At 38.2% G+C, this 17,435-nt stretch overlaps 1 protein-coding gene across 1 annotated transcript in view; it reads right to left on the bottom strand.

The window, feature by feature from the left end:
* LOC131146530 (protein CASP) overlaps positions 1 to 17,435 on the bottom strand; it is a 78,852-nt gene that overhangs the window by 39,732 nt on the left and 21,685 nt on the right. The window contains exons 6-7 of the mRNA XM_058096165.1: positions 8,961 to 9,070; positions 8,715 to 8,809 (exon numbers count right to left, since the gene is read on the bottom strand). Coding sequence (XP_057952148.1) covers positions 8,715 to 8,809; positions 8,961 to 9,070 — 205 coding nt within the window. The remainder of the gene's footprint in view (positions 1 to 8,714; positions 8,810 to 8,960; positions 9,071 to 17,435) is intronic.

Below are 17,435 nucleotides of genomic sequence, written 5' to 3'. Positions count from 1 at the left end.
TAAGAAGTCCCCCAATGCCGTCCTTATACAGGAAACTAAATTGGAAACGATAGATGAGGGCATAGTGAAGACTATTTGGGATGAGCATTGTAGGGATTGGGAATTTTTGCCTTCGTGAGGCACTTCAATGGGTATTCTTGTCTTATGGGATTCATGCTCTATTTCAAAAGTTGATACTTTGACACGATTTTTTTCTCTGCCAATTTTATTTGAAGTAAGAGGGAGGAGCAATGGTGGGTCTCTTCAGTTTATGGACCTTCTAGACCTACCTCAAGGAACTCTTTTTGGGAAGATCTTTGCTCTATCTTTGGCTTTCTTTATCTTTCGTTCCCCTAGGTGAATCATCGGAGGTGAGGGGTGGTGTAGAACCACCACAAGTATGATCAAGTTTGATTCATTGATTATGGATTGCGGGTTGAGAGATCTCCCTTTGGGGAATGCTTCATTCACTTGGTCTGCAGGGGGATTATAGATTTTTGTTCTGTAGTGAGTGAGAGGATGAGTTTCCTAACCTCTCTCGTACCACTCTTCACAGACTACTTCCAATCACTTCCCTATTTTGTTGGAGTCTAGTAAGGTGTAGTGGGGTCCTACCCCTTTCAGGTTTGAGAACATGTGGCTGAACCATGCAACTTTTAAGTCTTTGGTTAGGAATTCTTGGGAAGAAGAAGTGGAGAGAGGTTGGGAAGGCTTTAGATTCATGAGGAAGTTAAAAAGGTCGAAGGAAAAATTGAAAGTTTGGAATAAGGGGGAGTTAGGTGACATTAGACCTTAGAAAGTCTAGTCTATCAGGAGAGTTGGTGACTTTGGATAGAAAGGAGGAAGTGTTGTCTAAAAGTGAGAGGCCAAAAGAGTCCATTAAAAATGAGTTGGAAGAGGTGATTTTTCAGGAAAAGAGGAGTCGGAGGCAAAACACTAAATTTAAGTGGGTGAAAGATTGTGATTGTAACTCCTCTTTTTTCCATAGGTTAGTCAACTGTAACAAGAGGAAAATTTTGATTAGGGAGCTGACGGGGGATGGGAGGAGTACAAATGATCAGTCTGATTGCTTCTATTATTACTGATTTCTTTCTTAATTTGTATTTGCAGGAAATTCATTCTAGACAGATGATTGAGGGTTTAGTTTGGGATCATATCTCTATTGATCAGCTGACTAGTTAGATAGACCATTTGATGCAGAGGAAGTGAGCGGGTAATTTGGGATGGAAGGAGATAAGGCGTGGGTCGGGACGGGTTTAACATGGCTTTCTTACAAGACTGTTGGGAGATTGTTAAGGCTGATTTGATGAAAGTTTTTATTAACTTCTATGGGGAATGGGATTTTGAGCAAGAGTACTCAAATTTTATAGCCTTGGTGCCTAAGAAAGCTAGATCTTCTAAGATTAAGGACTTGGGTATTAGTCTTGTCTCTACTGTGTACAAGATTATCACTAAAGTCCTAGCTAACAGGGGTGCTCAATGATACTATTTCAAGTGCCCAAAGTGCTTTTGTGTTTTTTTTCTCTTTTGGGGGGTGGGGGTGTGTGGAATAGTGGATGCTATTCTGGTGGCAAATGAGGTGGTGGAGTACATTTGCAGGAATAAGAAGAGGGGGTTCATTTTCAAAGTAGATTTCGAGAAAGCTTATGACGGAGTGAGCTGGAATTTCCTGGATAAGGTTTTCGTGAAAAAGGGTTTTGGTGAGTGTTGGCGTAGGTGGGTTAGGGGCCATTTGTCTCATGCAGTTTTCAGTTATTGTTAATGGTGAACCTAAATCTTGGTTTACTGCATCGAGAAGCATTAGACAGGGAGACACATTATCTCCCTTCTTGTTCATCTTTGCAGCTGATGTCTTAAGTAAGATGGTGGCTAGGGCAGTTGATAGAGGTTTGGTTAAAGGTTTAGGTGTGTGGAATGAGGTTCAATTTGCTGATGATACCATTTTCTTCCTTGATGATCGTAACCTTTCATTTAGAATAGTTTTGGGTGTACTTCAAGTTTTTGAGAGTGTTTCTAGGCTTAAAATTAATATAGGGACGAGTGAATAGCAGCCCTCAATGTACCCATTGAGAGAACTAGTGATTGGGCTGCAGACATGGGGTGTAGGTTATTCCACTTATTTAGGGGTTTCGTTGGGAGGGAATCCTAAAGGGGCAAATTTTTGGAATCCAATAATGGAGAGAATTATGAAGAAATTAGACGTTTGGAAGGAGCCCTTTCCCTTTCTTCTTTTGGGGTAGAATTATGCTTACCAGGCTTGTCTTTCTGGCATTCCACTGTATTTTTTATCTATTTTTAGAATTCCAATGGGGATAGCTAGTAAGCTTAACAGAATTATGAGAGATTTTTTGTGATTTGGTGTGAGCAGTCGTACGGACCTAGTAAGCCGGGCAGAGGGGGGTTTGGGTCTTGGTAACTTGATGTATAAAAACACCATTCTTTTAGCTAAATGGTTGCGGTGCTTCCCTTTAGAAGGTAATTCCCTATGACATAGAGTCAACTCGTAGCCTTCCCCTTTGAAGGCTATATCTCCAGACATATGTTCTCTGCTTTAATTGTTCAAAATTATCATTGAATTTGTTCATTCATTGCGACTATGCTTGGAGTGTTTGGAATAAGTTATTTGTTATTTTAGGAGAATGTGGGCAAGTTCAAATACCATGAGCATTTTTTGGCAGTGGCTTTTGCTGGATTTGGGAGGAAAAAGGAAAGGGCAGCGCTTTGGAAACGTGCTTTTTCCACAGTTTTTTGGGGGCTGTGGATGGAGCATAATGCGTGCATTTTTCAAGGGAAGAAGTCGGCTCAGTTGCTGGTTTGGGAAAAGATACATTATTTGGCTTCTCTTTGGTGGGTGGGACAAGGGAATTTTAAGGGGGTAAGCTTTTCTGATATTCAGCGCAATTGGCGTTATGTGTTGGATTGTTAGTTCATGATGGTTTTTCTCTATTTTGTTCTTTAGTTTGTTGGTTGTTCTTTTGTGTTCTCTATCTGGACTTTCAGACTTTGTTAAGGAGATATCTTATTCTCCTTGCTGTATATTCTTTTTCTATTAACGAATTCACCTTTTATTATGAAAAAAAAAATGTTCTTTTGGGAGTCTGTGGAGGTCCATGTCCCAGATGTACTCTACTTTTACCCCTCACACTAAATTTGAAGTGGGGAGGGGTTGATTCGTTTTTTCAAAAACCCACGGCTCAGGAACGTTTCTTTTTCAACTTTTTTCCTCTTCTTTTTAGATTGTGCTCTGAGCTGAACAGAGTAATTTCTTTTTCTGTGGACAATATAAATAGCTTTCCAGTCTCTTGGAATCTTCATTTCAGGAGACCTCTAAATGATAGGGAGATGGTGGAGTAGTCTTAATTATTGTCCGTACTAAACAATTGCAAATTATCCTTGGATAGGGATGTTCCTTCTTGGTTTCTGGATCATTGGGGGTTATTATCTTGTAAGCCATTCTTTGAATTTCTGACCTACTCAAACTCTTCCATTCCTCTTTATACTGCTATTTGGAAGGTTAAAAGTTCCCCCAAAAATTAAAGCGTTAACTTGGTTGGTTGTGCTTAACAAAATAAATGCTCATAACTTGCAGCAAATTAGGAGATCTTTAAAGGCCCTCTCTCCAGATGTTTGCTGCTCTGTTATAGGAATTCTGCAACAGCCTCCCATCTCTTTTTGCATTGTGACTTTGCATGGAGGATTTGGAATAAATTGTTTCATATTATGGAAGAGTTGGGTTTGCCCCTGCTCAGTGGAGGACTTGTAAGTCATCTCTTTTGTCGGCTCTGGAAGAAGGATAGGGCAGTTGCAAGTAAGCAGTTTATGGGGTTATCGTTGGAAAGTAATGCGCAGATTTTTTCTGGGAAGAAATTGATTCATATTTGGTGTGGGATAAGACTCAGTTTTTAACTTCTTTATGGTGTGTTGGGTTTGGAATTTTAAGTTAGTTTTCAGGATTTATACAGGAACTGGAGGAACTTGTTGGCTTGATTTTTGTTGTTTTAGTTTTTTTCTGGTTTGTTCCAGATTTTTTTGGGGGATTTCTTATTCTCCCTAAATGTAAATTCTTTCTCCATTAATGATATTTCTTTTGCTATCAAAAAAAAAAAATTTCATTTACAGGAGAAGAATTTACAAGAGGGAGAATGAGACATCTCCCACAAAAATCAGGAACAAACCAGAAAAAACAACTAAAAACTACAAAAAGAGAAAAAATAAACAAGGCAGCACATTCCTCCAACCTCTTTGATCTCCTCGAAACTATTCCCACTGTAAAGTCCAAAACCAATGCACCATAATAATGCCATGTATTGAATTTTATCCCATACCCAGCACTCAATTTAATTTCTCCCCAGAGAATATCCATGCATTACGCTCCATCCATATTACCCCATAAAACTGCAAATATGCCACACCTCCATAAACCTGCCCTATCCTTCCTTCTACCAAATCCTGCGAAGAAATGACTAATAAGTATTCCACTGATGTAAGACATACCCATCTCTCTCCCTAAATAACAAAAAGCTTATTCCAAATCCTTCAAGAAAAATCATAGTGCAAAAGGAGATGAGAGGCTGTCTCTGAGCCTTCAAAGTTCTCCTGATTTGCAGCCAGTTATTTTTATTTATTTTATTAAGCACAACCAACCAGATGAAAGGCAAAAGCCTTAATTTTTGGAGGAGCCTTGGCCTTCCAAATATTATGACAGAACGGAAATGAAGAGGTAGAACATATCAAGAATTCAAAAGAGGATTTGCAAGAATACATTCCCGACTGATCCAAGGACCAAAAATGAACATCCATCCCCGGTGAAAGGTTACTTCCACTCGATGAAGATAGCAAAGAACACAACTCCACCATCTTACTATTGTTAAGAGGTCTCCTAAGATGGCATTCCAAATTATTTTATGGATTGGAAAGGAAAACTTAGCACTAATCAAAAGATAAAATGTGTGTCATATATATACAAAAAAATTCCACAGAATCTAAAGACCAAGAACAACTATCCACTCCAAAAGAGAGATATTTCCCAACAACATCAACAAAGAAGAAAGCTCCTTTACCTCCCTATGCTTAAGAGATCTGCAGAAGTCGAAATCCCATGAAGGCATAGGACCAAAATGATAAAAAGAAGAAATAACATCATAATGCCCTAAGTCAAGCAATATGGATAAGGGAGAGAAATGGACAAAGCAGCATTACCCACCCAAATATCTTCCCAAAACTAAACTAAGAATCCTCGCCTAGAACTAACTTAGCATGAGGAATGAAAAGGGGGTAATTCGGAGAGAAAAACCTCCACAGACTTCCCGAAGAACACCTAGATCCCAAATTAGTATCCCAACCACTCACATGCAATCCAAACTTACTTTTAACAACTCTATGCCAAAGAGACAAGTCCTCTAAGAAGAACTGCCAAAGCCATTTAGCCGAAAGGGCAGTGTTTCTAAACACCAACTTTCCAAGACCCAAACTCCTCTCCATTTTAGACCTACATGCCACTTCCCAACTAACCAAATGATCTCTGTTTCCCTCAGCTCCAGACCAAAGAAGATTTCTCATAATTTTCTTAACCCACTAATGAGGCCAACTCCCTAGATCTACTAGCACTCAGAATCTCAGCTTAATAGCAGCAATACCACTCTTACAAAGCCTAGAGACCCACTCAAAAATATGAAGAACTAAAAAATATTCTACGTATATATATATATAAAATCAACTAAGAAAAGCAGAGTACAATCGGCAAGCTGGAGGTGAGAAACAAGCACCCCCTTTCTCCCTACTTCCAAAACTTTCACCAACCCCTTGTCCACCGCCATATAAACCATTATGCTATCAACCATTAACACCAACAAAATGGGAGAATAGAGCCCCTAATGTTATACCCCTTGACACACTAAACCAAGATTTAGGTTCGCCATTCACTATATCAAAAAAGAAAACATTTGCCATGCAACCCCTCATCCAAGAACTCTACCTCTTCCCAAACCCCTTTCTAACAAAAATATGATCCAAGAAATTCCAACTAACCCTATCATAAGCTTTTTTCAAAATCCATTTTAATTCCCTTCTCCTTGCTCCTTTGGACGTCCTCCGCTACCTCATTAGCAACCAAATAGCATGTGCAATCTGCCTATGCCCCACAAACACACTTTGAGCCTTAGAAATAGTATTATCAAGCATAGAACTCAACCTAATAGTTAGCACTTTAACAGCAATCTTATACACACTAGATACTTAAATTAATACGTCTAAAATCAACAATATTAACAGATCTTCTCTTTTCAGGCACCAAAGCAATGAAGGTCGAATTGACGCTCTTACTCCAATATTTCTCTGGTTCTAGACCTGGCCCAAATAATAGAAAAAGAAGGTATATTTTTTTTCAATAATTTGGGCCAACTATTTGATCAAGCCCAATCTTTAGGAAAGTCTGAAGTGGGCTCAAAGGGAGGATCTGATTCATTGGGCTTCATGCAGATGGACCAAGGTGGTAGTCAAGCTTATGGTTTGGATAAATGCTAATCCAGGTACTTCCCTGCTGGAAACCAAAAACAGGCAGGTCCGAAATTCTGTTCTTAGATCCCAGAAGCCAAAAATTGGAAAGGAGAACACTGTACCTTTTGATAGTACTTTACATTCCCAGTCGGCAGATTCCAAGATATGAGCCTCGAGTTTTGAATCAAACTCATATTAGCAGGAGAGAAGATCCGAAAAAAGATTGGGGTGAAAAAAATGCGACAAGTTTAGAAGAGGGTTTAGAAAGAAATGTGGAAAAAAATAAAAAAATTATAAGTTGCTTTCTTTTTTTTTTGGGGGGGGGGGGGGGGGGGGGGAGGAGGAAGTATGATGATTTTTGTCTTAATTATAATAAATTTGGGGGAAACAAGGTTTATGCTTGTTGGAGAGCAGCTTGTATGGGTGCTGAAATGAGGAAGCTGTTCGAAGATAAGAGAGAAAAATCTGGTGAGTTAGTGACAAATTTATTAAAGAGAGATTCTAAAGGACAGCATAGCATATTGGAAGATTCACATGCTAAGGAGGAGGCTGGGTGTAGTTGTGGGGTAAGTAAAGAAAAAGAGGAAAAGAAATGTGGGGACTTCTCAGATTCAGAAAGTGATGATATTAGTGAGTATGATTGTGGTGGGGGTTGTTGTTGGATGAGATTTGAGAATAATATGGTATATGGGTATGTTTCAGAATCTTGTGAAGAGATTGGAGATTTATCTTATGTTGATTCCACCCTTGTTGGAAACACTTGAGGGAGTTTCTATATTTGATAATGATATCCGGTTAACAATTTACAGCGGAGGGATGGAGTTTGCCTACACCCTTGGAGGAGGTTCCTAAGAAAGACCTAGAAGCACAAGATCTTTTGGATAAAATGGGGTTAAAGTTGACTATTTTGGAGGAAATGAAGTGCACATGGATGATGGCAACAGTCAAAAGTTGAGGGACAAAAGGGGATTAGAAAAATTGAAGAGATACTTAAATTATGATGGAAAGGGGTTGAAAAGGGGTTTCCTTGGTTAAGGAGTTGACTAGTGTTTTTAGTTTTTGTTTTTCTTATTTTCCTTTTTTTATTTTTCTTAGGGGTTTTTTCTTGTTTTATTTGGTGGACTCCTTGTCCCCGCACGTTGTATCTTCCTTTCTTTCTATCTAACATAGCTTTTTTATATCAAAAAAGGGGGGGGGGGGGGTGCGCTGACTGAGTAAATGGAAATTTATACCCAGCTATAGCAACCTCATTTTCCTTCCTTTCTGGAAAAGAGAACAGCTTCGAAATCAAACTGCAACCTAACTATGAGTCTTTATTACCTCTATTTCCTGAGGAATTAACTAAAAGCAGTTGATCTAAGGTAATTCTGACAATTTTGTATTGAAACAACCAGCAACCCAATATATATCATTGTTTTAAAAAGGCTCAATCAAGGCTCGCCTCAAGGCCAAGCATGCTTAAAACGCCTTGAGGCTCAATCTAAAATACCAAATTCCAAAAAGGCTAACGCATTACATGCTGAGGCTTATGCATTTTTGCAAAAAGCACGCCTTTTGCGCCTTTTTAGTTGAGGCGTACGCATTTTGGGCGCGTGATTCTCAAGTTAGAATTGGATAGAAAATTTTTTAACTACATGTTTGTACAAAAGGAATGTCATAATATGAGTTTATTTCTTAAACTCTTGAACCTCAACCTTTCCAAAATTACTGGACTTGTATCTTAAGTCATGAAAATTGTTTGAACTTTGTAATGGTATAGCTATCTCTTGTCATGATTAATGTCATGTATTGTTAGAGCAATTTTTGAATGGCCAACGAGTATTTTGTGAAGTACATCCAGTTTCTCTTTTTTTACATTATATTTGTCATTTTCTTAATTTTTACTTTGTTTTAAATATATATAATTTATTTAACAAATTTTTAACTTTAAAAACAAATTCTCAAAAGGCTTACGCCCCAACGCCTTAAGGCCTACACCTTGTCTTTTGAGGGTTAAAACACCTCGCCTTACGCCTACACCTTTTAAAACATTGATATATATCATAAGAAGAATGGTGGCAAGAAATTGAATGATCACAGGTGAAAACAACTTCAATAAAAACATAAAAGCACAAGAAATATCAAATAATGTAATATTAAGAGAAAGTGTGTAAATAAATAAACCTTGTACTGGAAAACATATCAATAGAAAGGATATGAACTATAGCTATCTAAATCAAAATTAAGATTTTGGGAAGCACCTTCTCCCTCTCGAGACTAAGGAGCCGCATTTGAGCCCGTTCAACTTCATCCATTAGAAGATTCACCTCTGACTGCTTTGCAGCTCCATCTTCCTCTGAAATTGGGATATAAAAATGAGCCATGTGTCAGGAATTTCAGAATGAGGGATACATACGGAAATAAACAGTGAGTGTGGCATGAAGAACATGGTAGGCTCAAGTTATAAAATTATCAAATAATATTAAGATTCAGAATGAGCATATCACCTGATTGAGCACGAACTTCAAATAACTGACTTTGTGCAAGTTCATGTAACTTCTGCATATTAGAAACACTTTCTTTAGCTTGTCTTAACTGATCCTGCAACAATTGTTCCCTGCAGCAAGAAAGGATCAGTAATCATGGTAGACAATAAAATACACTAATGATGGTGTTAAGCTTGATATACATTGTTGGCCCACAATCTAACACCTTAAGCTCTTTGGTAAAGTGGTAATATCAGAGCAATGGCTGCTAGGAGGTCTTGGGTTCTGGTCTTCTTGCCCGCATTTAGTCATGGTTAAAAATTATGTAATTCCCAGTAATGGGTGTTATTTATCATTTGTTTCTCGCTCCACATGCAATCAGGCAGCACGTACAGGACAGTGTTAAAGCTTAATATACACTAGTAAAATAGTCCCACACTTTGTGGTGCAGCAACTTAAATGTGACAATTAATTTAGGAAAATAAAATTCAGATATACATCATAATAATATCCAATGAGGATCTCAAATGTAAAATCTGGAGAAAAAAATAAATTCTACGCATTTCATTGAAATATTTTTAAAGAAATATAATATCTTAAAGATCTGTATCATGATCAAATGTATATGTAATTAAAGACTACTTCTATTTGGCAGACAATTTTTAAGCAATAAAGTAAATTTTTATGTTAGGATCATGTCACAATGAGTTAAAAGGTTGAATTTTGAAAACGGTGCCCACAGTAATTTAACAGCTTTGAAATTTATATTAATTAAATTATACTTATAATTTTAATATCAATCAGGTATGTTATAATTTAGCTATTTTTATTCATTGTTTTATAGAAAAAGAAATTCATTAGATAGAGAAAGAATGTGCAATCAAGAGGGAAGACATCTCCTTAACGAAATCTGAGAGCCACCAGGAAAAAACAAAAACAAAAAAACACAAAATGTGAAAGGAAGCAAAAGAAAATCAGCAAGCTCTAAGAAGAGAATGCCAATCAGGCTGAACATCTGAAAACACGTAGCCTTGAAATTTCCATTGCCCATACAGCATAAAAAAGCCATAAAATGAACCTTTTCCCACACCAGCAAAAATGGTAACTTTTTCCCTAAAAAATATATGCAAATTACATTCCTTCCACAAACACCAAAACAATGCAAATAAAGCACAATTCCATAATGCAATTCCTTCCTTCTTCCTACCAAACCCAACAAAAGATATTGCCAAAAACTCCTCCACTGTCCTTGGACAAACCCTGCTTTCTCCAAAATAATCAAATAGCTTGTTCCAAACTGTCCATGCAAAATTGCAATGCAAGAAAAGATGCAAAACAGATTCTTAAAAATCAAAACAAAGCATGCATATATCTGGAGAAAGAGCCTTTAAAGGTCTCTTAATCTGCAGCAATTTATTAGTATTTATCCTATTAAGCACAACAAACCAAAGAAACGCTTTGATTTTAGGGAGGATTTTGACCTTCCAAATAACTTTGTAGAGTGGCAAGGAGAAATTGGTGCCAACCAAGAATTCATATAAAGATTTACAAGAATAAACCCCCAAAGGATCCAACAACCAGGATCAACTATCATCCTCCGAAGATAGCCTACAATTATTCAACATGACCAAAAAAGAAGATAACTCAAATTTTTCCCCTATCATTCAAAGATATCCTCAAGTGAAACCCCAAGAAGGTTAAGGACCACCCCGAGACACCCTAAAACAAGAAACAGGATCATTTTGCCTTGAGCTCAATCGAAATAGGCAAGGAAAAAGGTGGAAAAAACAACATTCCTCAACCAAAGGTCTTTCCAAGAATGGATATTATAGCCCTCACCCAAAACAAATTTAGTATGGGCCTATGGGGAATAAAGAGAGGGTAAATGTGGGAAATAGCTTTCCATGGACTTTACAAAGAACATCTTCAGCCCAAATTAGTATCCCACTCATTCCCATCAAGTCCAAACTTGCTTTTGATAACTTTATGCCACAAAGAAGAATCCTCTGGCAAGAACCGCCAAAGCCATTTAGCCAATAGAGTCTTGTTCTTAGACATCAAATTTCCAAGACCCAAACCACCTCACCCTTAGTCCTACAAACCACCTCCCATCTCACCAAATGATCCCTAAAACCCCCTATCCCTAACCAGAGAAAATCTCTCATAACTCTCTCAATCTTACTAGCGGTTCCCATTGGAATTTTGAAAATAGAAAGAAAATAAAACGGGATAATATAAAGACAAGCGTGACTTAGGGCAATACTACCTCCCAAAGAAAAAAGGGCCCCCTTCCACCCATCTAAACTCTTGAAAACTCTCTCCACCATCGGATCCCAAAATCTAATCAATCTAGGATTACCCCAAAAGGAACCCCTAGATAGGGCAGGCCATTGCAACTCAGCCCACACTACTTCCAAAGCCAATTCCCTAACATTCTCTACAGGCACGTTAATAGCCGCGATACCACTCTTCCCAATATTAATCTTAAGCCCCAATAACCTTTTAAAATTTTGAAGAAGCCCCAATATATTTAAAAAAGAAGGCTTATGATCCTCTAGGAAAAAGATAGTATCATCTGCAAACTGAACATGTGACACCATAATCTCCTCCTGCCCACTCCTAGACCTTTCACTTAACCTGTCCACCACCCTATCAACCATCCTTCTTAATACATCAGCCACTAATAAAAAGGAAAACGGGAAAGAGGATCCCCTTATGGCCCTAAAACCAAAATTTAGGATCACCATTCACTATCACTGAAAAGTTCCCGTTAGGTATATAACCTTTCATCCATCTACGCCATCCCTCTCCAAACCCCTTCCTCATAAAAATCTTATCCATCAAGTTCCAACTCACTCTATCGTAATCTTTTTCAAAATCTAACTTAAAAACGAACCACTTTTTCTTCCTCCTCCTAATATCCTCAACTATTTCATTCACAATTAGAATGGCATCCGCAACCTGTCTTTACCCCACAAAAGCACACTGGGCCTTAGAAATAGCCTTATCAAGCACCACACTTAACCTATTAGCTAGTACTTTAGTGATTATTTTATAAACACTAGATACAAGACTAATTGGTCTACAATCAGAAATATTGATAGACCTATTTTTCTTTGGCACGAAGTGATAAAAGTAGAATTAATACTCATACTTAAAGTCGCATTCCAATGAATTCATTGAAACCTTCATAATTCACTACCACCCAACAATCTTCATAAAAAGCTAAACTAGAGCCATCCGGACCAGGAGCTTTATCCCTCTCCATCCCAAAAATTGTAGTCCTAACTTCTTGTTCCTCAAAAGGTCTATGAACTGAGCTATCCTATCAACAGACAAAGGATTTCACTCCAATCCTTACACTATCAATCTACTCTTATCCTCAAAAAACAAATAATAATAAAAACCAGTGATCTCAGAGGCAATTTTTCTTAAATCCAACATAGTAACCCCCCTATCCACCTCCATCTCCCTTATCAAATTCCTTCTCATTTTTCCACTGTCTATCCTATAAAAAAATCTAGAATTACAATCACCATTGCTTGCCCATTTAAACTTCATCTTCTACCTCTAGCTTCTCATTTCCTTAAAGATCAGCTCTTCCAATTCGTTTTTCAAAGGAACCTTTCTATCTCTTCTAAGTCTCCTAGAATAGTAGACTTTTTAAACATAACATCCCCAACAACACCCTATTCCATACTTTTTCGTTTTTCTTTCAACCTCTTCAATTTCTTTGTAAATATAAACCCCTCCCAACCCCTTTCCACAACCTCACTCCAAGAATCTCTAACTAAGGTCTAGAAGGAGCCCTGATCCAACCACATATTCTCGAATCTAAAAGGAATGGGACCCCAAGGTGCCTCCCTAGATTCTAATAAGATAGAAAAATGATCGGAGGTCAATCTAGGTAAAACTACTTGAGAAAGATTAAGAAATCCATCCTCCCACTCGTTGAAAAATAAGAAACTATGAATTCTAATGGCCACCTCCCTCGGTCCACCCATTGACTGCGTAAAATTAGCATTGCCCAAGGGAAGATCCCTCAACCCACATTCCTTAATAACCAAATCAAACTTCTACGTAGAAGCACTAAACCTACCACCCTCCTTTTCCCAAGGGAACCTAACTCCAGTAAAATCATCACACACAAACCACCTAGGCGAGCATAAGCCAAAAACAAAACAAAGATCATCGCAAAAAGAACCCCTAAAAGAAGGCGTAGAAGGACCATACAAAAGAGGAAACCCACCATTGACCTCATATGCCTTATTTCTAGCAAGACAGAAAGAGAGAAAAATCCCACTAACTATCCACTCTGGTAATAGACCGACTATTCGACAACACGAGAATGCCGCCCACTAATCCCCAAGAGCCGCCAAAACCCAATCCTTACACCACCCTTCCCAAATCCCTCTAACTACCTCCCGATCAACTAACTCAAGCTTAGTCTCCTAGGACCTAGATTAAGACAATATCAAGGGAATTCCTTAGTAGAACCTCCCTAATCAAACTCCCTTAGTAGAACCTCCCTAATCAAACTCCTCTTCCTAACATCCCCTAGATCCCTAAAATTCCAACTAATAATCTTCATAATCTATCACATTTACCCCCTTTCCCGGTACCCTTTCTACCCCCATAGTTGATGGAAGAAACCAAATTCTTTTATTCTTTTTGCACCTTCTTTTTTTTCCCTCACATAAGTTTTTGGACTGATCCACAATTTAACCTCAACTCCAGACAGACTTACTAATTTCAAACCCATATAATTTTAGAGTTTGTTTGGGTCTCTATAGTCTATAGCCCCTACACTAGCCCCTAGGCCAACACCAAAGGCACTCCCCCTTCAGTTCCCTCATTGTGGCTGTTAAAGCTTGATATACATTGTTGGCCCACAACCTAACAACTTAAGCTTTTCGGTAAACTTGTAATCTAACATAGTATCAGAGCTGGTTACCAGGAGGTCCAGGGTTCTATTCTTGTTGCTCGTGTTTATCGCGTGGTATTTAAAAAATTATTGTATTCGGTATAATGGGTGATATTTTCGTTTCTTTATCTCTCCATGTGCTGTCAGGCTGCACGTGTGGGAGTGTTAAAGCTTGATATACATTGTTGACCCACAACCTAACAATTTAAGCTTTTAGGTAAAGTGGTAATCTAATGGTGACATAAAGAATCAAAAGGATAAAAAGACCAAACAGGAAAAGGAAGAATACCCTTCTCCAGGTTCTGAAGAATTCAGAATGCCCACTAGAGTTGTCTCTACATCGTTACCCCTCCTGACATCTTGAGGACTAACAAGGACGTCCACCAAAAATAAGCTCAAGAACAAGGGTAAATCAAAGGTGTACTTTGATCTGACTTGTGCTTAACAGAACAGCCTTGTGCGATATTAGAGGACAATAAAGAACTCTCTTCTTCTATAAGCTGATGTATTTGTCGTGATTTCTTACTCCAAATTATCTCTTCCTCTCTTTCATTAAAACAAAGATCTCCAACAAGTACTTCCCAATTGGCTTCTCCTCACATCTCTATCTCACTTCTCAACTGAGCAACTAGCAAGCCAGAATCAGAATCACAAAAACTGCTTAGGTAGTCGTCTGCATCTAAGCACCCCTCATCCTCACTAAACTCGTCCACTCGTGTTCTTTCATAATCAACAGAATATGGCCCTTTTCTGCAACTTGGATCAGTTCCAAAAAAGGTACTGCTCTCTTCTTGCAAAGCAGAATTTTTTTTTTATAATTAAAAAGAAGAATTCATTAATAGAATAAGAATATACAGCTAGCAGAATAAGACATCTCCTAAACAAAGTCTAGAAAATCCAGATAAAAAATACAAAGGAATAACCTATAGACTAAAAAACAAAAGAGAAAAAACTATCACAAACACACACTCCAACACAATGACAATCGTGCAGAATATCTAAAAAGCTCAACCCTTTAAAATTCCCTAGTCCCATGCACTAAAGAGAAGCCAAACAATGTATCTTTTTCCAAACCAGCAAGTGAGCCAACTTCTTCCCTAGAAAAATGCATGAATTACTCTCCATCCACAACCCCAAAAATACTTTAAAAAAAAAAAAAAAAAAACACACACACACATTCCCAAAGCACTCCCCTTGCCTTTTTCCTGCCAAATCCAGCAAAAGACACTGCCAAAAAATCCTCCACTGTCTTAGAACTCACCCACGTTGGCCTAAAATACCAAATAACTTATTCTGAACACTCCAAGCATAGTCACAATGAATGAACAAATGTGATGATGATTCTGACAATTAAAGCTCATATGTCTGGAGATATAGCCTTCAAATGTCTCCTAACCTGCAGCAATGTATTGGTATTAATTCTCTCAAGCACAACCAACCAAATAAAAGCCTTAATTTTAAAGGGGACTTAGGCCTTCCAAATGTAAGTATAGAGAGGAAAAGAAAATTTTGACCTATTCAAAAAATCACAAAAATATTTGCAAGAATAAACCCCCAAAGGATCCAGTGACCAAGACTGCCTATCCTACTCAAAAGAAAAACAACAGTTATTCAACAAGATTAGCAAAGAAGATAGCTCTCCCATCTCCCTATCATTTAACAATCTACAGAATGGAAATCCCAAGAAGGCAAAGGACCACCTAGATCAACAACAAAAGAAGAAATGGACTCATCCTGCCCCGAGCTTAGGCGAAAAAGGCGTGGAAAAGAGGGAGACAAAACTACATTCCCCAACCAAGGATCTTTGCAAGACTGGATATTACTACCTCTACTCACCAGGAATTTAATATAGGGAATGAAGAGGGAATAATTCTGAGAGATAGCTTTCCACCAACTCTCAGAAGCACATCTAAATCTCAAAGTAGTATCCCACCCGTTCTCATCTAATCCATACTTACTTTTAACAACCAAATTCCACAAAGAGGAATTCTCTAGCGGAAACCACCAGAGCCATTTAGCCAAAAGGGTTGTGTTTTTTTTAGACACCAAATTACCTATACCCAAACCTCACTTGTTTAGACCTAACTACCAGTCGCCAACTCACCAGATGATCCGTACTACTGCCTAACCCCAGCCACAAAAAGTCCCTCATTATCTTCTCAATCTTATTAGCAACCTCTGCCAGAATCTTAAAAATCGAAAGGAAATATAAAGGGATACTAGAAAGCAGGCTTGGATAAGAGTAATTCTACCACCAAAAGAAAAAAAGCACCTTTTCCACCCATCGAATCTCGTAGAAACCCTTTCCACAACAAGATCCCAAAAACTAGGAGGCCTAGGGTTACGCCCCAAAGGAACTTCAAGATAGGACAGCAGCCAATCCAAAACACTACACCCCACCTCCACAGATAGCTCCGTAACATTCTCAATAGCTATATTGATAACCACGATAGCTCCCTAACATTCTCATTAGCTCCCTAACATTCTCATCTAATCCATACTTACTTTTAACAACCAAACGCCACAAGGAGAAATTTTCAAGGTGAAACCGCCAAAGCCATTTAGCCAAAAGGATTATGTTTTTAGACACTAGATTTCCAATACCCAAACCACACTTCTGTTTAGTCATACCCACCACCCTTCAACTAACAAAATGATCCCTACTCTCCCCTACCTTCAACCACAAGAAACCCCTCATTATCTTCTCAATCTTATTAGCAACCCCAGCCGAAATCTTGAAAATTGAAAGAAAAATAAAAGGGATACTAGAAAGATAGGCTTGGATAAGAATAATTCAACCAGACTACGACTAAGAGAAAAAAGAGCACCTTCCCACCCATCCAATCTTTTAGAAATCCTTTCCACAACAGGATCCAAAAAGCTAGCAGATCTAGGGTTACCCCCCAAAGGAACCCAAAGATAGGACAGAAGCCATTCCAAAACACTACACCCCACCTCCACAAATAGCTCCCTAACATTCCCAACAAACATATTGATAGCCGCAATACTGCTCTTATCCATATTAATCTTAAGACCATAAACCTTCTCAAAAACGTGAAAGAGACCCATAATATTCTTACACGATGGTTTATGGTCCTCTAGAAAAAAGATATTATCATCTACAACTGAAGGTGCAAAGCCTTGACCCCACTCTCCCCACGTCCAAGCCTTTCACTAAACCTCTATCCACTACCCTATCCACCATCCTACTCAAAAAATCAGCCACTAAAACAAACAAAAACGGGGAAAGAGTGTCACCTTGCCTAATCTCTCTCGTAGCATTAAAAAAAGATTTAGACTCACCATTTACTAATACCGAGTAGCTCACATTATGCAAACATCCTCTAATCCAACACCGCCATCTCTCGCCCATGGTCTTAAATTTACACAAAATTGTCGAAATTTCCAAGGAAATTTCCAGTTTCCGTCACCCTCGAAATCGAAATGGCAATCGATTTCTGCCATGCATAATTTCCGTCGAAATCTCAATAAATCATCCAAAATTTATCGAAATCTCAAAATTTTAGCAAAACATGTCAAAATTTTAACTACACAATGAAATTTCCTCAAAA

Source organism: Malania oleifera, chromosome 13 (assembly GCF_029873635.1).
Source record: "Malania oleifera isolate guangnan ecotype guangnan chromosome 13, ASM2987363v1, whole genome shotgun sequence".
In the NCBI taxonomy this organism is placed as follows: Eukaryota; Viridiplantae; Streptophyta; class Magnoliopsida; order Santalales; family Ximeniaceae; genus Malania; species Malania oleifera.
The sequence above is the reverse complement of the archived record's forward strand: the minus strand, read 5'-3'. Positions and strand labels throughout refer to the sequence as shown.